The sequence below is a fragment of the Parasteatoda tepidariorum genome, chromosome 8 (assembly GCF_982258835.1).
Source record: "Parasteatoda tepidariorum strain Cologne lab strain chromosome 8, Ptep-v5.0, whole genome shotgun sequence".
Taxonomy (NCBI): Eukaryota; Metazoa; Arthropoda; class Arachnida; order Araneae; family Theridiidae; genus Parasteatoda; species Parasteatoda tepidariorum.
The window spans coordinates 55,423,619-55,449,957 of record NC_141762.1 but is presented as its reverse complement, the minus strand read 5'-3'; the positions used below and the strand labels follow the sequence as shown (position 1 = coordinate 55,449,957).

Here is a 26,339-nt window from a genome sequence, read left to right as displayed (position 1 = left end):
TGTGCTAGATTTTGTTTTATTTCGGTAGATATTTTTTTACAAAAACATGTCTGAAAATAAACTTAAATTAAGTTCAAGAATACATCGCTGCAAGAAAGCAATTTTTATTTCAAAACAATATTACTATACAACCAGTCTTAAATGACACAGCTAGAGAAAGAAATGTTTGATTACTGAAATTAATACCAATCAAATTGTCTTAACACATTCACGGCGAGAAAAGTGAAAATACTGGTATGGGAAAAGACAAAATACTGGTAGGAGAACTATTTCAATATTAGATAATATTCGGGAAGAGTTAATCTATTCTCAACAATAGCAATTTACTGTAAGAAAATTTATCACGGCGAGGAAGCAATTCAATATAAAAATTGCATCCGTTAAAAACAATTGGTAGTTATGGATTTTTATTATTCCCGGAAAAAAACTTAAAAATGAAATTTATTGTTACCAGTTTTTACTCCGGTGCGCTGCCAATCTAGCGTGACCCACCGGTAGGTCACCCCGGCGTGAACGTGTTAAAAATATTCAGTTTAAAACTACGGAAATCTATGAAAGAGTAACTCTTTATTTATTATTTCATGTTCTGCAGATGATTAAAACGTTAGTATAAACCTTTAGCACTCCAGTGACACCTATACAATAACATTAAAATTACTTAATTATTTTGGTATCTTAGTTTTTCGTTACAATATTATGTTATTATTAATAATTATATAGTACTAGCTGAATACATGTTCTTCGCACGGGGTTCATAAAAAAATAAGTAAAGAACCAATAAATCAGAGTAGAGAAACTCTACGAAATCGTGCACATAATTGAAAAGCTTATACCGACACAATTAAAGAGTAAGAGTATGTAAGAGCCAGGTAAGTGAAATTTTTAGGGGAATTAAAGAATCACTGCTTTTGCCTTCTTTTAAATCTTAACTAATCACATAAAGTTTTAGATTGCATATTTCAAATTAGGCAATAGGGTTTTATTTTTTAGTTAATCTGGTTTTATTTAAAATTAGAAACAATAAAGCAAAGAATTATTCTTCCCTTCTTCTACTAAATTGGTAATAAATAGCTCGGATACAACTTTTTTCTAAGTCTGAAAATGTCACTTACTTGCTTCTTCCACTAAGTTTTTCAATTCATATAACTGGAATAATTTCAATTTTTTTTATATTTAATACTATTTGCTTCCCTTTTCGGTGGCTTAACGTTATTTAATAAGTAAAACTTGTTTTTTGTAGTTCATTCCAATAGAATAAATATAAAACGTATTTAGCATCACATGGCATGATGTCCAAACCATAATAGTCAAAATTTAGCACTATCAAATACTTTTCTCGAGTACATATCCCTTACCTTTTAAAACACTTCTTTCTAAAGTATCGGTATTTAAACTGCTTAGTATTGGTCCTTTTTTAATCATCACCAAATATATTATTATAACATTTTATACCTATATTATCATATTTGGTACTTTATTACATAACCCTTCAACATTTAAGTCTTGTTAAAAATATTTTTTCAGTGACAGCCAGCTAAAGCAGAATTTTTTTTTTTTTTAAATATTAAATTCTTATTAGAGCTTGATAATGATTTTGGAGCATGGCCATTTGTCGATCTAACCTTTAATTTACTATCAAAACATTTAGTAGTGAAAGAGCAATTTCTTTTAGTTCACATTCATTAAAATATTAATAAACTATCTTTGCTACCACTAGAAAAATATTTTCTGAAACTACGGAAAACCCGTTGTATAATTCTTATCAAAACTGAACCTGTTAGTATACCAGTAGTACATATTACAGACAATAGTACACAATATTCGAATTGTTCAACTGATCCTTCAGTCCTAACACCTTAATTAGTTTTAAACAATATATTAACCAAATTTTTCACCACCTAGCTGTTGCTACAACTTTGCCCGCACGGAAGTATTTCGATTTCAATTTTAACTATTTTGTAGAAATGTCCGCGATATTGTCAAAGTTCCTTAAATATTGTATTTTAGTAATAATTTAAATTCTCTCCCGCAACCATTAAATCACACAAACTACCACAAATATGAGATCAGGGCATTTCAGCATAGTTGGCAGCAGAAGCATTAACACTATTACAGATTACTTAATATAACGTAAGAGAACCCAACAAAATGAATATAAATAAATACTTAACTTATAACTTACTTTTCTGACACTACTTAAATTATTACTTGGGGTGGTGGCTCAAACTGTCCTTAAGAAAATAAAAAAGTTGAAAATGTTAATTTAGTATTAAAATTGCAAAAACTGTAACTTTATTACTAGATATGATTATTTGGAAAAATTAGGCGTAGTTGTGAACACAAATTTATAAAAGTACATTTTATTTTCTAAATTTTGCCACCACTTTTAAAAATTTTTAAAGACTCAACGAACCCGGATTAACATAACCTTACAAATTCAATAATAATTATAGTACTACTACCAATACAAATAAAAATACTCGAGTTTATAGTATAACATAATATATATATATATATATATATATATATATATATATATATATATATATATATATATATACAGAGTTATTCATAATTCCCTCCGGGCAGAAACTGGACTATCGCATTGATGTATGTCGTGTGACCAAGGGTTCACACATAGAGCACCAGTAATGTATGTAAGTAAAACTTGAATAGTTTCGGAATAATTTCATATGCTTCTCTTTTTCATATTCGTCTTCCTTTTTTTACTGTAACGCTTCGAAACCCCGGAGGGAATTATGAATACAAATTATTAAATATAAAATTCGAAGTTGCGACAGCCCCAAGCTGTTAATGTCACAACTGGAAGAATATTTGAAGAAAAAGATTTTAAGAGGAAAATTATTTTAATATTTTATTAAAGAGGGAAAAAAAGTATTCATCCAAATCAGTTTAAGAATATAATCATCCAAATAAAGATATTCAAATTTTAATGAACAAAAATAAGAGATCTGCTGAACAAAATAATTAGTAAGCTTTTTCGGGCAAATTTAAAAAATCTGTTCACGCTTGTCCCCTTTCCCTAACAAATTTTTTAGTCAATTTAATCAAATTTTTTAAATTAATTTTTAAAAGAAAACAACATAACTTTGAACGAAATCATCTCAATTGTTCTTGAGAAAATTGAATTGTTCTTCTTCAAAAATTCGTATTTCTAAAATTAATTTTTCAGGTTCTAATAGATCGAGTCCGTCCAAAATTTACGCTTTATCAATTAAGAAAGTCAAATATTCGAATACACAGTATACTGACAGAAGAACAAGTTAAACCCAAAAATATTATTTATTTTTATTATAATAATAAATGTTATAAGTTATTTTAAAGCTATTGTTTATTATCGATATATATACATATTTCAGAGATGCCAACTTGATCCGGACAGCAAATAGATATTTTAATCTGGTAGTTTATCAATTGTGATTCTTGGTTTAATAAATTCTATTTAGTAGATTTTTATCTACCACTATTTCTAAATAATTCGTAGGCTTATATAATTCACCACTTTATAGGGCTTATGTCGTGTTATACCTGTTAAAATACAAGCAAAAACAGTCAAATATTTTCAAAATTTACTTTGAAGTTATTTACCGTTTTTTTAATTATTCTGGCGTGTCCGGAGCAGTTGGCATCTCTACATATATATACACACTCATGGACAAAGAAATTAGCGCACCAAGAAGGAGTCGTTAAAATGAAACGAAATTTTGCATACGTAATGACTACTTTGATATAAGTAAATGATTAGAAAATCAAAGAAAAACGATAATCTTTGATTTTCTAATCATTTACTTATATCAAAGTAGTCATTACGTATGTTAAATTTTGTTTCATTTTGACGACTCCATATATATATACGTACGTTATGAGTAGTAAATAGACATTTTAAAACCTGGATTACTAATTTTAGGATAAGGCAGAATACTGGCAGTAAGAAAATTTCCTTTTTGCTTTTTTTTTTAGACAGGAGTAAATTAGCTGCAATTACCACTATTCATTAAAATTTATAGCGTTATCGGAAACTGCAGCGATTCCGCAGGCGACTAAAAATGAAAAAAGCGATGATTAATAAATATAACAAAAATCTATAACACGAGATTAAAATTAGCCTCTTTTTTTAGCGTATATATTTCATTCTACTACAGCGGATAATAACGAAAAAAATTTATTTTAAATATTGGCAAACTATATAAAAACAAATTGTGGCCACAGCAATGATATATTTTATATAACACTCACAAATTAAATTATTGACTTTAAATATTAAATGGCGGGAGAAAATATCAAAGGACGAAATATCAAGAATCTATTATTATAATATTATACAAATATAATAAAAAATGAAAAGGGGGCAATGCCCAAGAATAGCCGGTTTAATGAATCAGGCTCGATAAAATAATAAATATGTTCGCTCCAGTCCATTTCCTCTTTCCTCAGACTAAAATAGTTTATACATTTAAAGAAAGAATGAAATATCTTAAAAAACCCATAACATAGCTCAAATTAAAAAAAATTTTAAAAAAAAACGAATGAACAAATTATCGTACCAGAGCAGTTAGGAAACGGTTTTCGGATAATCGCTTCACTTTACAAATGAAATATTAAACTTTTTTTTAGCAATTTTAGAATTCATTTAAATAATTTCTTGCTCAAATATGCAAACCCATGCTTTAAAAGTTTTTTTTAAGAAAGTGAAGTAAGTGGTTTGAAAGCAGGAACTAAATGTTCGGACATGCCATAAATCTTCCCTTGAATTTAAATTTAAGAAGAAGAACAATACTAGATGATCTATTTTACTTTCATTTTAAAAAATTAAAAACAAACAAAGTTAAGTCAATCAAAATCTGCGCTAAGAAGCCATACTTTTTGACAGAAAAGAAACATCTTTATAATTATTTATATACGACGTACATCATGGCCGTTTTAGAACTCCACAAATCTCATTTCGACACAAAAGAAATCGTTTGTTCTCATTAACGGCTAAACTATAATGTCTTTGCTTCATTTCATTTCAAATGATGAAAAGACTCTTTCTACGTGACCGGAGTATCTCTTTCCGTTTTTAAACAAAAAAATATATGAATGTGATCTAGATATGCCGAAAAGGTAGAGAAAACAAAAGACGGTCGTCTTTTTTCCAAGGAGATGGGTTTTTTGTCAATCTTCGTCCATCGCCTTAAGGTGTAGGGAAGTGTATACACTTTGACCTTTAGCAAAATTAACATGCGACTCATGTAAATTAGAGTAAAAGGGAATTGTGGAGCGCCCGTGGGATTTATATATAAAAAGTCCCGAGACAAACTCAGGACACTCGCATTGTCATCTTCTTTTCCAAATCATCCTACAGTTTTAACTCAACTCCAAAAATGAAGGTAATTTCATGTTCTTTTTACCGTTTGTGATTATTCTATATTAAAACATAGTCACTCATTTATAAACTATTAAGTATAATTGTTACGAACAAAGCTATTTATTACAAACTCATTAAAGCATATTAAGTGCTCTCGATGAATTAACTCAAAATCTGAAATTGCTATTTAGACTATTTATTTACTACATTTTTTAGTTACATTGATATGTAGATACAACAACATCTAAAAATATGGTAAACTAAATGTTAGTAAATTCATGAGTTATTTGAGCTATTAATTATGAATTGCTAATTTATTCATGGAATATCTCTGTAACGTTATGTTTTTAAAGATATAAAAAAAACTCTAAATTTTTGAAATTCAGTCTTAAAGTCGTGAAATTTTTCTAGTTTTAATATAACAAAATTGCTGTAAGAAATAGCGAATAAGAGAGAAATTAAACGAAAATATTCTCAAAACATTATAATGTTTTAATAACATTGTTTAATAAAAAAAAACACTGTAAGAATTTGAATTGAGTATTTAAAATTTAATCTTTACATATTTAGCTTAATAATTATGTAAATATCTAACTTTTGAAGAAAATTATCAATTTCAATTTTTGATAATATATCTAAATAAAACATTTTGATTTACATAGAAATTTTGTTGCTTATATTTTGTTATCAAAATATAATTCATAAATAAAATTTTCTCTAATTAAAAAATATCTAAGAAATAGTTAAATCTTGATAATTTCTATTCATTTTTAATTTCTTTTCACCATTTTATAAGAGAATCTTTCAAAATCTTTGATTGTTATAATCCTTGAGGCAATAAGCAGTTTAAATGACAACTATACATACGAAGCATTTTGTGGTCTCGAATTTCTTCATTTCATTTATGAAAAATACTTTTAAGCTCTAGTTTTGGTTATGTGTCCGCAAAAAATGAAATCATTTAAATAAAATGTTATCGCTAACTGACAATTTTTCAAATTGTAGAAAACATAGCCATGTACAAATAAATCAGAACTGAGCTTCCAAAATAGAAAGTGATAACTGAAGATAATTATTCTGATTTTTCTCTTACTGGTTACTAGGTTCCTCTTTAAATAGATACATCGAGAAGATATTCATTTAAAGCCTTTTAGAATTTATCAGTTGTATTATTTTGTGGAATTCACATATACATCAATCCTTCTCAGCGTTATGCAAATTATGAACAAATTTCATTACAACTCTCAATTTCAAAAAAGCACTGTTCGGATTCATATGAATTTCCATTACTCCTGAAGTTTCCAGATTATTAAGGAATTTTATTACACACACATATAATGAAGAAATTTTAAATTATGTACCAATTACGAATTTCAAGTTACCTCTCAACCAAGTGCACGGGTAAATGGTTGTTTCCCATTAACATCTAATTCCTCATTGCACGTTTTTGACTGTTTTACTAATTTTATTTTCATTAAAAATTAAATATAATTCAATTTTCAACAGTTGTCTTATATTCCATCTTAAAAAAATATTAAATTTGTGTGTAATATGTGAAAAATAATTGGAAAAAAATACCAATGTTATATAAAATAAAAGACATAATACACAATAAGTAAAAAAATTAACTCACTATTTCTCTTCTTTTCAATATTTATTAAAATGATGCATGCACAGTAACTTATATAAATTTATTCCAACTGTCTGGCAGACGAAAGTGAGAAGAGAGATTTTTTTTTAAATTAATTTATTTAATTTGTGCGATTAATACTTTGATGTTGCTATTTGAAATAAAAGTTTACAATTTTTCTTTTGTAAATATATCTCAATCTGAACTTAAAATAGAGTAAAATATCCCTGAAATTAAAGTTATTTATAAAATATTATTTATTTAATTAGAAAATGTGCATCTACGTATGAGTACTATTAAATACGAAACTTATCATCAAAAATATTTTTTGAAAATTTGCTTTAAAAATAAAGTTTAAAAAAATATATAGATGCGGGAATTTTTTTCACATGCGTAAAGAGTGATCTTTAATCAAAACAATCAAGTTTTATAGAATATCTATCAATAAATTAAGAATTCTTGTAACATGCTTAAACTTTCAACCATTTCAATGGTAACAAAAATTAATGTAACCCTAAATGGGACTTACAAATCACAGAAACCTTCCGGAATAGGCTATTTTGAGCAATAGAGTAAAGCCGAAACTCTTTTAGGCATACCAACTAAATGGTTTATATTCTTACAGCGCAACTTTCAAAGATACCAAACACGTCGATTTAATTCCAGAAATTATATAAATGCAAATGGTTGTTACGATATAATAACTAAAATTATTATAATTTCAATTCTCCTGGCTATATCGGTTTCAAAAATATCATATGATTGCTGCCTTTTGACATTTAAGAATTAAGAATTAAATAGCTATTCTTCGCTGGAATAAAATAAATAAAATATCAAAACATTTGGAAGAATATCTAATCTTCACACCATTGAATCGTAATATATTTTGAAATATTATTAACAATTTATTTGCAATCTACAAATTTCTCGGTATAAAAATTTTCATAAAACTAATAATTTTTCGCATTAACTAAAAATTTAAATAAAAAATGTTTTTGTTTGTTTTTTTAAGTCGTATTTCATTATTTTTATTTAAAATTTTAAAATATGTCTTCATTATAATTTTCCGTTACTTGTTTTTCGTGGATCCATTTTTCATTATTATTTAAAAAGCATAGGAAAACAAAGGTGATTTTAAATTAGAACTCGGAAGAAAATACTTAAGTAAACATCATTCATCACATCACAGTTGAGCAAAAGTCATTATTATCTTATGCTATCTAAAAGATGACCTTTTGGATTTCTAAATAAATAAAGTTTATCCAGCTCTTGCTAACATAAAGTCTGATCACGAACTTCAAAGTTGGAATTGAGAATGGTTATCTTTTTGAACTTTATCACGCGTGTAAACTAGAACATACTTCTAAAAAGTTTAATTAAACAAAGAACCATTAAATATTTTGTTATAAATGAACAATTGAAAGATTTAATTTAAAAATTTATTTTTTAATGACTTATGTTTTTTAATTTTTGTATGAAAAACTATAAAACGGACTTCTGATAAAAACGCAAGGTCTGCAGAAAATTTCTAGTTTTTAGTTGTCCTCTTAAATTTTCTGAAATATCATATTTTTCATCAAACTTTTTAGTGATTGTGTATGTGTATTAAATTCATATTAACATTAAATCTTATCTGCGCCCCATTTGATAAATTATAATAAAATTCTAAGACAACATGGGTTTAAAAAACAGAATTATTTCTCGTAACATGAAAAAATAATAAGCCGAAAATATGAACGATGAAAAAATAAAAAACTTACTGCCGTATAACTGCAAGCTAAATTTTTCACACATTGAGAAACATTATAGATTTTTCAGGAAATACTCCTTAAAAACTACAATGTATAAGGTTACAATTTTAAAAAAAAAGTCCTTCAAAAATAAAGATCCATGACTTAATCGTAATAATCTCAGAGTTTTCATTACGGAAATTTATTTACATTGTGGTTTTAAAACCACATGACTTTTTTTTAAAAAAATTATAATTAGTGAGATGCACGATTCCTATGCATTGAGCACATACAAATTTAATTACGGATTTACATTTCATTTTAATATTTAAAGTAGTTGCTAAATTCTTGTTTTGTTTTTCTTCCTTTTATATGATTCTCAGATTTATAAATTAATTCAAACTAGTTCTGCTCACCACTAAATATAACAAATTTAAATATAAACAGGGTTCCCACAGCCTGAAAAAAATTAATGAGTGGTAGCTAAGATTTTTTGTGAGAATTGCGTAAATTTTTCTTTCATTAATGAATTAAAAAAATTAATCACAAGTTATTTTTTTCTCCCATATATATTTCCATTAATCTAGATATTTATTGATAGCTTTAAATATCTATATGATCACTTTCGCTACCACTTTAAAAAAATTATCCAGACAGTGGAACCCTGATGCATAAAAATATTTAGATTAGCTAATTTATTGACAATAAGATAAAATAAATAAAAAATTATGAAAAAAATTTTCGATCACTGGGTTACCCATACGTCAAATGCTTTTTTTTCTGGTTTGACTCCGATAAACGTCACAACATTTCAAATCATGGGTTGTAAAAACTGTCTCAATTGATGCTTGTCGTTGGATTGGTTTTCAAATCATGGCTATATACGTGTTTCAAGACATCACAAAATACCTTTCCTTATTCAATATTCATATTTATATTAAAATCACCGTCAAGTTAAGTTAATAATAAATAAAAATATATAAGCACTTTAAATTATTATTATGTAAATACATTAAGAATGACTGCTGGTGAAAATGAAAAGAAAAAAAGAATTCTAAAAAAATTTTCAAACAGCAGCGGTCGCCATAGCAACGCATGCAATGACGACGCATGCGCACTGTTTACTATTACTCTTGAACACAGTGGAAAAGTGTGATAAAGTTCAAATAAAGTTTGTAAGCCATCATGCCCAAAACAAGACCCATTTTGCCAATGGGTAACAAAATTATATGTGCCTGAAACTGCAATTCAATTGTGAATTCCTTTATAGTGGTTGCGAAATAATATTTTAATTTCTTAAAGGACTCAAATTCGTAGAGAATAGTGTTAGGTCGATCATATATTTATTTAAATCATATACAGAAGGATGGCAAAATAATCCGAGCAGAATAAATATAGGAATGTTCGTTTCATTTTTGTGTCGTGGCCTCCAATATGAACGCAAAATCTCGCAACAAAATCGGGATAATCAGTCTCTGCAATTAACATTTCACAACCACATGGAAAAACTTCTCTCGGAAACAGTTAAGAGTTGGCACGTATAAATACTGTATTCAAAAACAGTTTTCAAATAAAAATTATTTTATTAGAAACTGTGTTATATTTTTTCCATAATATACCTTTTGAATGGTATTGATACATACAAATAGATGTTTCCAAAAATTTACACTTTGTAAAAAATAATTTTTTTTCATAGGTACTCATCATTTTATCCGCTTTAGTAGCTGTCTCCTTAGCCCAATATGGACTAGTAAGTATTTCTCACTCTTTTTTTAAATTATAAATTTTTAACCTCTTCGAGACCGGGGTATCATATATGCAGAGATGCCAACTTGCTCCGGATAGCGAATAAATGTTTTCGATGTTGTCTTTTATTGTATGATACTTAGTTTAGTAAATTCAATTTACAAGGTTTTTACTCACTACTACTTCTAAATAACACAAAGACTTTGTTTTGCGCCACTTTGTACCATTATTCGGTCAAATTATGTTTATATTTATATATGTTAATGTCAGCTTAGATTCGATGAATCAGATATTCAAATGTTATATTTACTCAAGCAAAGTGCTTGTTTTTCTATATTAGCTACCACATCGACTGCTAAATTCAAAATGTTATTACTATAAATTTTTTGAAAATTTCTAGATGTATGGGATAGGGGCTGCTACGAGGCACAGGTGCCCAATTTTTGTAAATAAAGTTATAAAAGTACCATGCAGAATTCGTATCGCCCAGCCGTTGCTTTGAGGCGAACGCATTATCCCCTGAACCACCACGGCTCTTTTGTAAAATTTATATTACTTAGCAGTTTTTAGATTAAACAATTGAAGTTATAAGTATTCAATTCCCAAATATCATAAACATAATCACCCAATCATGGCCAAGCAGCTACCCCTATTTTTTGGACCCTATCTTTGAACGGCAATGATAGGAGAGTCACGCAATTTTGGTCAGATGACGTGGACAGCTCCTGAGCTTCTCTCTAAACATCCCACGACAACCAAGAAATCTCAAATATTAACAATAGTTATTGTTAAATTCATTTCCCTAAGCACTGTAAACGAATCAGAGTTTTACCCATTAATGTCCGAATACAGAGGCAGAGTGACCAACGCCGGGGGACTAAAATTAAAAGGTGGTGACAAATGTTTCACGAGGTTGGTAAAATTTTTCAAGGTTTTATGACGAGGCTCACAAGCTGCAAGAAAATTTTTAATCGAGGCAGTAAACTTACGAGAAAGTTAACGACATAAGTGCCAACTTGCAAAAGTGTTTTTCTTTACTTTAACGCTTACTCTTAATTTTAAAAATTAAATGTTAAGTTGGTTTACTTACCATGACGAATGAATAATTCAAGCATATGTGTATAAAATGGACTATTCCTTTAAGACCTGATGCAATTTGAAAGAAGTTATTATTTCTTGTATAAGTAACCCAAATTAGAAGTGCTGGGTAAGTTATTTTCTTATGAACATTAATCTAAGAAATTAAAAATAATCCATTATTATTATAATACATTATTAAATTCAAGATCTAATTTTATGTTATAGTTCCTTAATTTCTAATTTTATTACCTAATTAACGTGCAGGCTGGGTCTTAACGTATTTGTTAGACTAATGTTGTTCTAAGTGTCACAAAGTAGCTTAATTTTCAGAAAATTCTTAATGCTTAAAAGTACTATTGTAATACAAATTTATAAAATCGTTCCCAACAATTGTACAGTTTCTCAACTATAAGACAAGCATTTCTTTTTTTAAGATACTTAAACATTTGGAGATGCGGTTGGTGGAATGTTTTATACAGATCGTTTTCATTTGAAAAATAACGTATGGTTGAGGTCACATATTAAATAATCAAGGTTCATCTTGTCGAAACTTTTAAACTTTTGTAGATCAGTTGGAATCTGTTGTTGACAGGTATGATCTAGATCAGTGGTTGCCAACTGGCTGCCCGCGGGCCGCATTCGGCCCTCGAAGCCTTTTCTGGTGGCCCGCGAACCAAAATATATTAGTTGTCATTTATTTGCGAACAGTTTTCGTAAAAAATCTATATAGGTTTTAAATACTTTTAAGTTATATATCTTAATAATTTGATATATGTTGCACATTAATTGTTTAATACATGGGGCACATTAAAGTTATTGTAGCCGGGATATTTTTAAAAATGTACTTCTTATTTTAATTTGTAATTCAATACCTTTGTTTTCTACAACTTGATAAAAATCTGACAGTAATATTTAATGTTCCTTCAAACATAAAAAGAGTCCTACATAAAATTTTTATAAAGTTGCCGCCCGCCATTTTAATTGCGGCCCCCTGCCTCTTATAAGTTGGAAACCCCTGATCTAGATACATTTCTCTCAATTTATAATTATATTTCGGGAGATAGGAATTAGTGATAAAATTAGTTTTTTCAATCTTTCTCTATTATTTTTTAAAACATTTTCTTGGAACCGGAATGAAAAAGTAATCTTATTATTAGAAACAATTATTTGAAAAAAAAAGTACAGTAATAGCACATATTTGTAGACTCTAAGTGGATATTTCTTTCTACTGCCCACCCAATTGGTTCGGGAAAAAAAAATTTCAAACTAAGGTGGTAGGTAATCTAAAAGAAATATAACTATTTTTCGAATTTTTTTTCTTCATATAATTATCACATTCTTTATAATACATACTGTCAGAACCTTCTTCTGTATGAATCAAATAATTATATAAGAATTCTGCATGAATGTTATTATATTGGTTCTGTAGAAAAATGTATTTGAAACTAATGCGATAAATTAACATTTTATTATTTTTAATTTGCAGGAACCAGTGGCGGCTCCTATTCCATATTCTTTTAATTACGAAGCACCAACTGAAGATGGTGGCAACAGTGGACACCAAGAATCTGGTGATGGTGCCGGCAGAGTGTCTGGATCCTACACTGTAAGCAACTTAGAAGGACACACCAGAATCGTAGATTACGTTGCTGATGAAAATGGATTCAGAGCATCTATCAGAACCAACGAACCTGGAACCGCTAGTTCCAATCCCGCTGACGTCACTGTTGAATCTTCAGCTGCAGAAGCTCCACAATACGCTCCTCAATACGCTCCAGTAGCTCCAGCAGCACCCGCAAGTCCACGTTACGTTCTAGTACCAGTTGATGACCCTAGGGCAGCTGGATACTATTAAATTTAAATTAATTTTATTATTAGTGTTTCGTTTTCGTGCTATTTTACTGGCCGATGGAAATCTGTTAGCTTTTCTGAGAAACCAAAAACTTAAAACATGAAATATTACTGTTGCTTTTCTGTTACTCTGTTTTTCTAGCATTCTGTCTATATGTTTAAATATTTTTTTCCTTTTGTTTGTTTAAATATTTTTTTCCTTTTTTTTAGATTTGTACAACAACTATCTTATCAATTTTTTCTATTTTCTTTTAACTAAACATAAAATATCTGATATAAATAAATTTAAAACACCAGTCTTAGAACTTATTTTTGTTTATGCCAAAGATAAACACATATTTTATATTAAATTTAAAATATAAATTAAACTTATGCTCAAAAGATTATTTACTCTGTTATCTTGTTACAATACACATTTTTAACGAAAATTTCTTCATATTTTTTATTATATAAATTATGTACGTTACTTCAACGATATCTAAGTCAATGTTCTTTCAAACCAGATTTCAAATGTGTTTTTTTTTAATTAATTAAAGGTTTAAAATTATATATTTTTTTAAAAAACAGTAAGTAAATAAATAAAAAAAGTAATAAAACTTGTCACTTTTAATATAATATTCCATTTTCTAGAATATTATTTAAAAAAAACATTTTAGTTTAATTTTTAAATAGGTATTAAAAATAAAACTAATGAAAACAATTCCTCTATAAACAATTTCTTATTATTTCTAAAGTAATCGTAAAATTATCTATTGCTGTTATAAACTTTTCAAAATTATATAAAAACCATATGAATAGATGTGATATGAAAAATATGTTGCATTCTCTATTCTTTTCCAACATCCAGATTTAAAAAATTTCCACCAAATTAAATATAAATAAAACACATGAAATCTAGTTTGTTTATGGTGCTAGCTTGCCGTTTTATTTGCTTTTTTATGTGCTGTCTACCTGCATGAAAACTGCTCTGAACAAAAATATTGTAAATAGTGTTAAGTTGGTTAAAAAGTTTTTTCTACTTTTCTTATTTTAGATTATCTGATGAACAAAAATAAATATTTCACTTTGCCTTATTTGAATGATTTCTTGTTTTTTCATCTTTTGTAACTTGATTCGAACTTGATTCTGAATTTGATTCTAAACGACGAAAACGTCGAATAGGTTTGCAAAAAATTTATGCTTTACCAATTTATTGTTGATTTTTAAAAAAAAATTATCAACAACAATTTTAACGTATGAAACAAGCATCACAGTTTTCAGTCACAAGACATAAAAGAACTTGACATAGATATAAGACCTAATACTTGTGTGATGGGGAAGTATCCTTGGGCCCTCTTTGTATATTTTGTTTTGATCAGATTTCCCAAAGAAGAATGGAAATTCCAAACATCTAACTACTTTCTACGCCGATGACACGGCAGATGTTCAAAACTCCTTGAACCCTGATTTTGCCATTTCAATACTACAAGACTTTGTCTATGAAATTGAGGAGTGGTGCATGTATTGGTGTATAGCCATAAATGCTGATAAAAACAATTTATTATTACTTAAAAACTCCAGAATTAGTGCAAATTCACTAAAAGCGTACAAATCTTCAATCAAACGGTTCTAGTGGTGCAGAGAGCTAAATACCTTAGCCAGACATTAAGTAATAAACTTACATGAAATAACCAAATAAAAGACATCATCTCAAAAACCTGGGGAACGCTCAAAGCCTTAAGACCACTCATTGGAAAACACCCCACCTAAAAAAACTACTAGGCAAACTATAAGACCAGAGTTGCCAACTGCTCCGGACATGCCAAAATAATTATAAAAAAACGGTAAATAACTTCAAAGTAAATTTTGCAAATATTTGACTGTTTTTAGCTTGCATTTTAACAGGTATAACATGACATAAGCCCTATAAAGTGGTGAATTATATAAGCCTACGAATTATTTAGAAATAGTGGTGGATAAAAATCTACTTAATTGAATTTATCAATCCAAGAATCACAATTGATAAACTACCACTTTAAAATATATATTTGCTGTCCGGAACAAGTTGGCATCTCTGTAAGACCAATAACCACTTTTGCTTCACCAGAATCGTGCTTAGCGTTAAATAACTTACTAAATAAACTTTATATTGTACAAAAGCCATTACAAAAGCTTCATACTACGTTAAGAATCAAACCTTAAGAGATGACATGAATCTTTTAAAACGCTAACAGTACATTGCTCAATTGATAGCAATTTTTTAGTAAAGCCGAAAGATGTGAAAAGGCAATTATTATGATACCTTAAGCTAAGAATTCTTAAATGAAAATATCGCGCACAATCAATGGACATCTTCTTTCTTATCTGATGGTATACTATCCAAGAGGTATTGCAAATAGTATAAATATTGTACACAATCTTTTTTCCATTTTATTATCATTTTTATATATCAGACTGACGTAATCGGGGAGCAACCCACCAGAAACTGCGGATAGCCGCGGGGCAGGTGGATCCACCGGCCATGCACCCGTATTACCATTATTTTTTCTTATATTAATGTTTTATAACCGTTGGGAACAACCGACACAATTTTGAATTTACGACAATTAATGTTCAACTCCGTAGCCTTGAAATTTTGAGTCCAATCCAGAAGACAAGGAAACTCTGGATCAAGTATTGGAAGAAATGCGCCTTCGTGGAGCAATTTTTGATGAAACTAACAAGCATGTATGGAGAGGAAGCCACGAAAACCTCCCACAATTATCCTGACTCCAAGGGGACTCAAACCCATGATCCGTCTACCACTGAGGATATTTTACGCCAGCACTGTGGTCGGTGCGAGCTCGTAGCAGAATTCGTATTGCCCAGCCATTGCGAGAATTCGAACCCAGTTCACCTTATTGAAAGGCGAACGCTCTATCCCCTGAGCCCCCACGGGTGCCGCCCGTATACTCCATCAATATTTGATTTAACTCTCCTATTAATTTCCTCCTTTCCATATGCAATTCATTCTGCCTAGGCTTGTTTCGACAATAAATTAATTAGAGTCATCTACAATCGCCAGTTAACATTTTAGCGCATTATGGAAATTAACTTAAGGCAAGTTTTCTTGTTAGTATAAGCACAATCAGTATAGCTCAACTCTTTCTTACTAGAAGCAAAATTAGTACTTGCATCCAAGACTGAATGAAACCATAATACATTTTCTTCTATCATACAAAACATTCATTATAACACTTCGTATACGTACGCTTTGTATTACTTATGGAAAAAAAACGAAGGGAATAACAAAAGCAGATTGACTGTAAAACTCATGAATGGGAAAGAAATTGCTAGAAAGAAGAACAAACAAATCATACATATTCAAACAATAAATAGGGTCATTTCAATCTTCAGCAAGTCATGTCCGCAAAGATCTATCATAATCAAGTATTCTCTTAATGGGGGCAGAGAAATTTCAATTTAATTAAGTAAAAATAGACCAGGAATAACTTTTGACTTTCAACACGGGCTATTAAGCTATTGTTATCTATCATAATCAAGTCTTTAACAAATAGGGGGCCGTGAAATTTCTATTTCACCATCAATGAATTTAAAATAAAGACTTTTTTTCATTCCCTTTCATGCCATAAAGAATAGAATAAAAGAAAAATTAAAAGAAGCAGAGGAGAGGAAGACTGGTTTAGACCATAGAGTTGAAATACTGGCTACTATTTCAACTCTATGGTTTAGACATGGGGCTAATGTAGGTAAATGGAATATTTATGTTCAAAATTTTTCAACAAATTTTGGCAAATTGGCAAAACTGTGTTATTCTGTCTAATGCAATTTACAGGACATACCTTTAACTTTACAGGACATACATATACCTTATAATAAACAAGCAAAAGTAGTCAAATATTTTCAAAATTTACTTTGTAGTTATTAACCGTTTTTTTAATTATTTTGGCGTATCCGGAGAAGTTGGCATCTCTGAATATAGCCTTTTTCTATCGAACAAAAGCGCAGTATATCAAAATTGTCCATCAAAAGAAAAGACAATGTTCTAAAGTGTGTGTTTTTTTTCACATTAAAAAAAAGATTTTTTTTTTCGGCCGGTTTTTTTTTTCTTTAAAAAATCTGTGCGTTAAGGGGTTAACAAAATAATTTTTAAATATGTATTCTAATTATTATTACAATATAAATTACAATACTTATCATCTAAGTTTTAATTTTTACAGGAAGCAACAAAATATGGGAAAATTTCTGAAACTCTTATTAAAAGCATCTCTAAACTTGATTCGAATAAAAATTGAAAAAATGAATTGAGAGAGTACAGCGAAGAACAAAAAGCAAATTAAAAAATTTTATGTAACTTAATTACAGACTTAACTGAATAGGGATTTGTTCCATTTTTTTTAATAACATTGCATAAAATTCAACTTAAAATCAAACATCACAGATATTTTATGCACAATGGTATTTCGAAAAAGCGAGTTCACACTTGGGATTTAACCAGGGATCAGGTAGACAGCAGGCGGGTGTGCTAACCACGGCAGTTCATTACTATTTATGTTGATTAAGATGGTAAGATGCATCAGATGAAAGAATTGCTGCTATTGGTCTAAGTTGTTGGTCTTTTTTGTAGTTCTCGAAGGTGAAAATCTGATTAAAATTCACTGCTTCACAATTTACTGCATGTTTGAAAAAATCTGCATTCAGCTTGTAGATGTGTTCAGAAAGAAGTGGAATTTTTAGATCTCTGTGTATGTTTGAATTTCGGATAAACCATCTGGCACGGGTTATTTTTCTTAATGTTTTGTTCTGGAACTGATTTACTTTTCTCATCAGGTGATCGGGTATAGTTGACCAGGCAGGTGAGGCGTAGGTTAAAATCTGTCTCATCATAGTGGTGTACAATAGTTTTCTGATTTTTAAAGAAATGCTCTGATTTTGAATTAGTGGTTGAATGGTGTTGACTGCTGCGTTTGCTTTGTCTATAACATGTTTAATATGGTCCGACCAGGAGAGTTTATTGTTTATGATTAGTCCTAGATATGTTGCTCTCATGACAATTGGAATGAGAGTGTTGAATAGTTTTACGGTAATAACTAACTAACTAATCAATTTTTTCAGAGTACCTATCCATGTATGGATATCTGCTCTTTCATCTAAATTGAATAATATGTGGTGGAAGGGAAGGGAGGTGCTGCGTTAACATTAAGTTAAATCTCAGAATGAACAATAATTGATAAAATCAGGTCTGAGTCATACATAAAAATAAATCGCAAGTTGATACATTACGGTAATAACAGAGGTGCCAACTTGTTCCGCTTCGTAAAAAGATGTTTTCTAGTGGTAATCATATTTAGTTCAGTATTCTTCAATTTAAGTCATTTTTCCACCACAACATGTAAAAAACTCAAAGTATCATATGCATACTTGCCAACTTGCACGGTCGCTGAGAAATATTTTACAAAGTGGTAGTAAAACAACGATTAAAGTTGAAAATATTTTCGAAAAATTACACTAATAAACTTTTACGAGCTTAATCAGCTAATAAATAGATCATATCTACGTATTTTTTAATTATTGATTTGTCGTGGTTGATTGGAAAAAATCTTTTATACTTTAAATTGAAGTTTTAATGCGTCAAAGCGCTATAATGTTGCTACCACTAAGAAAAAATTTTCTCAGCGGCCGTACTAGTTGGCAGCTATGCATATGAAATGCAACTTTTTTTTCGCTTTTACAATGTCGGTGTAGTTATTTCTTTTTTTTACAAGTTTTATTATTCAATTCGCTAATTATATATTAAGAATCAGTTGACATACCTGTAATAATCTCGGTTTAATTACGTTGAGGTCAATCAATATAGTGCAGGTAAATTCTGCTACCGCGTTGGTAATTTTCAAAAAATGATTTTAAAGAATTAATTTTCAAAAATTGAAACTAATCTTAATTAATCATAATTTTAATTTAAAAAAATAATATCCAGTTATTTTCATTTCAATAAGAAGCGAACATGGGATAAAAAATTTTACATGATACTCTATACTCGAAAATTATTTTTCGATAAAAATAAAGATCACGTATTTATATTACACATATAACATTTGGTTTAAAGTTTGGAACAAATTTTAATTCAAGTGATTCGCAAATATTTTTATGACTTGCGTCTGGCAGAGGAAATTATTTAAAATCACTGATCTGCAAGAACAACTGAAACTACTGTTCATGTCTTATTCTTTGTTTCACAAGTTCAATGTCACGAACTGCATTTATTACAGAGGAATATACAACAGATTTACATTCACTACACATCGCATTTCTAAATTAAACGCTTAGTGATTAATTTAAATTTTAACGTATTCTTAAAATTCTTCACACGTTTGGAAGTCAAAATTTATTTCAATTTTATAATCGAAATATTCAATAAATGTCACATTGATCTAAGTTTAGAAATTACATAATTTTACACTGTCAGGGTTTATACGCTTATGGGGAAATAATTAAGAGCTGGCAATAATTTCGTTTTAAAGATGAAATTTTATTCATATTTACCTTTCACTTTAAAATTAATATTTCAGAAATCCTAATATAAAATATAGTTCAATTTCTGAGTACTATTAGCACTTTTTAAGACTTTGCTCATGCGTACGGACTCCGACTGCAGTCAAAGGTTATCAGTTTTCGAAAAATATAAAGTACTGGTAGTAAAAACATAACAGTTCTATCTTTATTATTATATATAATTGTGAACTAATAATATAATTGTGTACAAATAATATAATTGTTTACAAAAATTTTTCAATTCGCTTAAGAAGCTCTCGAGATATGGCGAATTATGCAAAAAGTAAAATTAAAATTAAGGGGTTCAAACTTTGGACCGCTCTCCTGATCAAACTATGGAAACCTTATTTTCCAGATTGCCGCTACCTCTTATATTTTGGGAGTCACAAATCCGAATCCGTCGAAAAAAGATATGTTTATTCAGACAACATACGTTTTTGTGTCTGATTTTGTAAATAAAATATTGTCCACACTAATTAATTATAATATTTGAGTTTAGAAATTCAAAAAAAAGAACAATTAAAGCAGAAAAAAGCAATAAAAATAAAAGATAAGTGTGTTGGCAAGACAGCACTTCATCAGGGGACACACTGCCTGCCAACACACAAGGAGCCTTTCTGTTGTCAGTGGAAAAACCAAAACTGGGGCACTGCAGTTTTTCCACTGACAACAGAAAGGCTCCTTGAACTGCATACAAAACCATGCCCGGGAATACCATCATACGCCACTAGAGACACTTCTTCCATTATGAATTATTTCATCGTATACTGCTGAACAAGTTCATGAATAGGGAAATGCTGTAACTCTTTAAAAAGTTTATTGCAATATTTATAATCAAAATATTTTATTTATGCCATACTTACCAACTATATATGAATGAACGACTTTGAATTTACTACTAGTTATACGGAAATTCCGTAGTTTCAGAAATCTTCTTTTCAGACGGTAGCAAAATTAATGTCTTAATATTTAAAAAAAATTAATTTTTGCGTAACTTGTCCACTATTACTTATAAAAGTGCAGGCCATATGGCTAGATTCTTAAGTTCTGATAAAAGTTTTATGAGAGATCCATTTGCTTTAAAAATTTCTACTTTGGTTCGCTACCACCAGAGATGCCAACTGCTCCGGACAAGCCAAAATTATTAAAAAAATGGTAAATAACTACTAAGTAAATGTTGCAAATATTTGACTATTTTTGGTGGCTTTTTAAAAAGTATAGTATGACATGTGCATTAAAAATTGGTGATTTGTATAAGCCGATGAATTACTTAGAAATAGTGGTGGATAAAAATCTACTAAATTGAATTAATTAAACCAAGAATCACAATTGATAAACTACCACTTTAAAATATATATTTGCTGTCCGGAGCAAGTTGGCATCTCTGTACCACTAGAAAGAATTATTTTCAAAATCCTCATAAGTTGGAGGGTATGTATGTAACCATACTTACCGACTCTTCCGGTTTTTTCGGAAGATTTTATTCTTATATTTAATGTGGTGGCAAAATTTATAGACTCACATTTTATTCTTCATTAAATAAATACTGTTTAAAATTATTTTTTACTACCATTACATTTGAATAATTTAAACACTTATATGATATGCTCTCTGATAATCTTCCTAATTGTGCTCATTTGTGATGTTTCATGATGAATGGGATAAGGGCCATTTAGGCTTCAGATGCCCAGTTCTACAACAACGAACGAACGTCTTTCTAATTGCGGAGATGCCAACTTGCTCCGGACAGCAAATATATATTTTCATACCTGCCAACTTTTAATCCCTTCCATTATCATTTTTCCCAGTGGTATTAAAATGGAATTAAAACTTCAATTTTAAGCAAACAAATACGTTGTATTTGAGAAAACTTAAGTTGACAACCATGATAGTAACGCATATTAATATAGGTGCTTAATTTTTGTAAGAATAGTGGTGATCAATATCATTTAAAAATTAAGATTATAAAAGAAAAAATAGTATATAATTACTACCACTTTAAATATGGAAATAAAATCTTCCGGAAGAGTTGGCAGGTATGTATTTTAAAGTGGTAAATTATCAATTGTGATTCTTGGTTTAACCCTTTCGCGCCGACTGTCACGGATACGTGCCAGCATAAAACCGTATCAATCAGGGTAAAAAGATAAAACTGGTAATCAAAGCATTTCTTTAGCAGTTCATTTGTGGGCTGAGTTATAGTTGATTTATTTAATTCACCATTACTTTGTTCAAAATAAAACTACTTAGTTATACTTTGAATTAACATTGATTATATATATGATTAAACTAACAATAATTAAAGTAAAAGCAAAGTAATTCTGTCAAATTAGCAACGACTACATTTGAGTTACCGTTTTTTATTTAATTACAACTTGATTCTGATTTCGTACGAATGCTTTTCTGAGTCACACGTCCCCAAGGGGTTAATAAATTCAATTTAGTAGATTTTTATCCACCACTATTTCTAAACAATTCGAAGGCTTATGTAATTCACCACTTTTTATGTCATTGTTATAACATTCAAAAAGCAAGCAAAAATAGTCAAATATTTTCAAAATTTACTTTGTAGTTATTTAACATTTTTTTAATTATTTCGGCGCGTCCGGAGCAATTGGCATCTCTGTAATTGTTGCCTAAATGTTTACGAAATACCAACATACAATTTCAATTACTTTTCCCTGCGCCTAGGAAATCGCCTTTTTGAAAAGCGTAAGAGTTGGCAGGTATGCATAACGTTTTATGAACTTCCCCATTTCAAATAAAAATAAATTAAACATTTTGTTTAAAGAAATCTGGAGTTCTGAGAAAGAAACCGATAGCAGATTTGAAATTCCCACACCCTACTTGGGTAATGTAATGAATTTGCATAAATACAACCAAAAATTTGTTCCCAAGTGTTATCTTTAATTGTTTTAGATTAATGATCTTAAAATAACTGTAATAGCACTTTTTACACGTGGAGCTATTTATGCAAGAAAGAATAAGTACTTTCAAATTGCATCAGGTCTTAAAGTCCTACATTAATCCTCATACCTAAATAACTTTCCCCACCAACTGAACTTTTTTATATGAGAGAAAAAAGTACTTTCAGATTGTATTCGTTCGTGAAGGGCTATAGTAATTTATTTGCAATAAGATGATGGTCACACGACTAAAGTAAATTTAAAAAGCCGTCATGACTAACGTTTCATCAGGCTGTTGGTAATTTAATAACCTTTTGTTTAAACTTTAATTTCAAGATTTAAGATTCATATATATTTTCAATAATTCATGAATGCATTGTGGTAAGTAGTTATTAGTAAAAACGATTTGTTTCTCCAAGCTTTCTCAGCCCTTCCTCAAATTTTAACCTCTTTTGGCCTCCCTTATGAAACGTAACGTAAACGAAATTAAATATGCTAAAGAAACAGATGAATTTTAATATTATAAGTAAGTACTATCTTCAGTGCCGAAGTAAGCAATTTAGTGTTTTAAGTTTTTAATGCAAAATACTACATTATATTAGGTCTACTAGAAAGTTCTATCCGTCAAAGTACATTCCTCCATTTACAGTAATGCAGAAGGTTGTTTTATAAAAGAAAGTAATACGGTATTTATCTATAAACTCTATGGTAATGTTCTAGCTTGAAGAAAAGCAGGATCTATGGCATAAAAGAGCATTTGCGTACATATTCAAACTTGTAACGAAAGTATGAGACGAAAGTAAGAGATGCAACTGATATATACATTTAAAGGTTAATGCTCTACCGCTTTTTCTTATAAAAGCACCTTCTGCATGCTTGCATAATGGGGCGTGTACTTTCGTGGACAGAATTTTCCGGTAGAGCCAATATGTTGTACAATAAATTAGAATAAAAACAATCTTAGTTTTATTACATAATATTGTATCATATTATATTTTATAATATATTATCACAGATAATATATTATCTTATACAATGTACATTATACTATGTAATATATTATATTATATAATAACCAAATTAAAATTATAAAAACTGTTTAAAAAGTACCTTTGTTCCTTTTATCAAAATGAATAGCATGATTAAAAAAAACTCTGAGTTTTTTTAAACTCTCGGTTAAGACTTTTAACCCTTTCGCACCGACTGTCACAAATACGTGCCAGCATAAAAACATATCAATCAGGGTAAAAAGATAAAACATAATCAAAGTAATTCATTAGCAGTTTATTTGTGGTCGGGGTTATAATTGTTTGATTTATTTAATTCACCATTACTTTGTTCAAAATAAAACTATTTAGTTATACTTTGAATTAACATTGATTATATATATGACTAGGAGGCTTCGCCCCCTGCTCGCTGGCGCTCGCCAACCCCCGGAACTGCTTTCGCAGTTCTTTTCGGATTGCGAAGCAATTCAATGCTCGCTTTGCTCGCTCATTGGATACGTTCTTAACGTCTAGCTTTTGCATACTTTTTTGAATACTGAAGTTCCGAAAACTGTTCACTGTAGAAAATTCTAAACCTGTACATTTCAATATTAATTTGAAAATGCGAGCAGTTCACATATTTTTCTTATTCACACTATTCTAAATTTCAGTTGTTGAGAAAAGTAACTGTTGTAAGTTTTGTTTCGAAGTCTTTCCCACCAGAGGGCTAAAGCCATGTGTTGTAAAACAATATGAAATAGTAGTCTGCTACTGAACGCCGGATGTAAAGCATCGGCTTTGATGAAGATAATTTTGTATTTTTAATTCTCTGAAGGGCGCCACCCTAATAATATGGAATTTGTAAAATAAATGTATATATTTTTGATTGTTGATGAAGCCCATCATTTTGTGTTTTCATCAGTGTTCAGAAGCAGAACAACTATAAGTTTTTTATTTTATCACAAAAATATAAAATGTATAAAAAACAAAGAAAAGAGTAAGAAAATGAGTATAGTCATAGAAAAAGTTTAAATTATAATATAGTATTTGTCAGTTAAAATAAAACTTTTTGTTTGAGTCATTTCTAACAATTCAAATTTCTCCAAGGCAATTCTAAAGTATAAATTAAGGTAGTATTGTTAAGTTGAAACACAATAATTCTAGTTTTGATGTCAATTTAATTTTTCACAAAAACGATTGCTTCCATTGTTATATTCAATATCAACAATTCAAATTTTTCTGAGGCAATTCTTAACCTCTAAATATTACTTTTTTATGTACACATTTCTAAACGTCAGTATTCAACCACAAAACAACTTAAAGTCCTCAAATTTAGCATGAAGTTGTAAAATGTAATGAAAGAGGGTCATAGCAATAATAAAAGTAGAAGTAAAGTTAGTACTGTAAAATTAAAACAATATTTTTAATCAATGAGCCAAGTTCTTCAAGAAGCAGTTGTAGAAGTAGGTTGCTTATTTAAAACTTTTTATAGAATTTCTTTAAAAATACAATTGGGTATAATATGAAAAAAACACAACTACTTCGATTTAGTAGGAACAACATATGACGCAATGCTAAACGAATGGAATTTAGTTGTTGTTTATTTAGTTATTGTTATTAGTAGTTGTTGTTATTTGTTTTAGTTGTTGTTGTTTATTTAGTTGTATTTAGTTTCAATAACTTTTCTTTATAATGCAATAAAATCTGGCAAGCAGCTATTTAAACGATCGAACACTTCGTTTGTTTATTTGTGGCTTGAAATTAGGCTCGCAGAAAATGCCGTTCATGGGTTAAATTTAGTAGGAACAACACAACCTGTGACGTAGGCTATATTATACCCAATTGTTAATTTGGGCATTTGGCGATACAACACTTATAGAATTGAAGGATTTGTTACGTCAAGCTCTCAGGTATCATAATTTTGATCTAGATGCACTTCTATGTCATTTTGATTTATGTTGCTAAGTTAACTTTCAAAAAATTCTATGGCTGGCAACAGTATTTTTATTTTTTAAGTTGTTTATTTTTATTTCTTTTAGAATTCGTTATTTTTTAAGCGAAATGTTTTTTAACCTAACTGAATTCTTTGCCGACTGATATATGAAGAAAATAAAGTAAATATTTAAGTGTTGTGAAAAGAATCTTATTTAGTTGTACAAAGTACTTCAGCCAAAATTTGGGAGCCACGTAAGAGAATTATATATATTAGATCAGAAACACGTCATTAAAAGGCAGAATGCTTTGGTGTTTTCAAAACGTAAACAAAACAAAGCAAACCTTTCCACAGGCGGAAAAGAAATACAGCCAAAATTTGGGAGCCACGTAAGTTGTTGTTGCTGTTGTTGTTGTTGTTAATTTACGTCGCACTAGAGCTGCACAATGGGCTATTGGCGACGGTCTGGGAAACATCCCGGAGGATGATCCGAAGACATGCCATCACAATTTTGATCCTCTGCGGAGGGGATGGCACCCCCGCTTCGGTAGCCGGACGACCTGCACGCGAAGTCGAGC

General features: G+C 29.4%; 1 protein-coding gene across 1 annotated transcript; it reads left to right on the top strand.

The window, feature by feature from the left end:
- Positions 1 to 5,177: 5,177 nt before the first annotated feature.
- LOC122270807 (cuticle protein 10.9) lies at positions 5,178 to 14,478 on the top strand. The gene is made up of 3 exons (XM_043049627.3): positions 5,178 to 5,390; positions 10,425 to 10,478; positions 13,041 to 14,478. Exons 1-3 carry the CDS (start codon positions 5,385 to 5,387, stop codon positions 13,407 to 13,409), a joined length of 429 nt encoding a protein of 142 aa, XP_042905561.1. The 5' UTR covers positions 5,178 to 5,384; the 3' UTR covers positions 13,410 to 14,478.
- Positions 14,479 to 26,339: the final 11,861 nt, after the last annotated feature.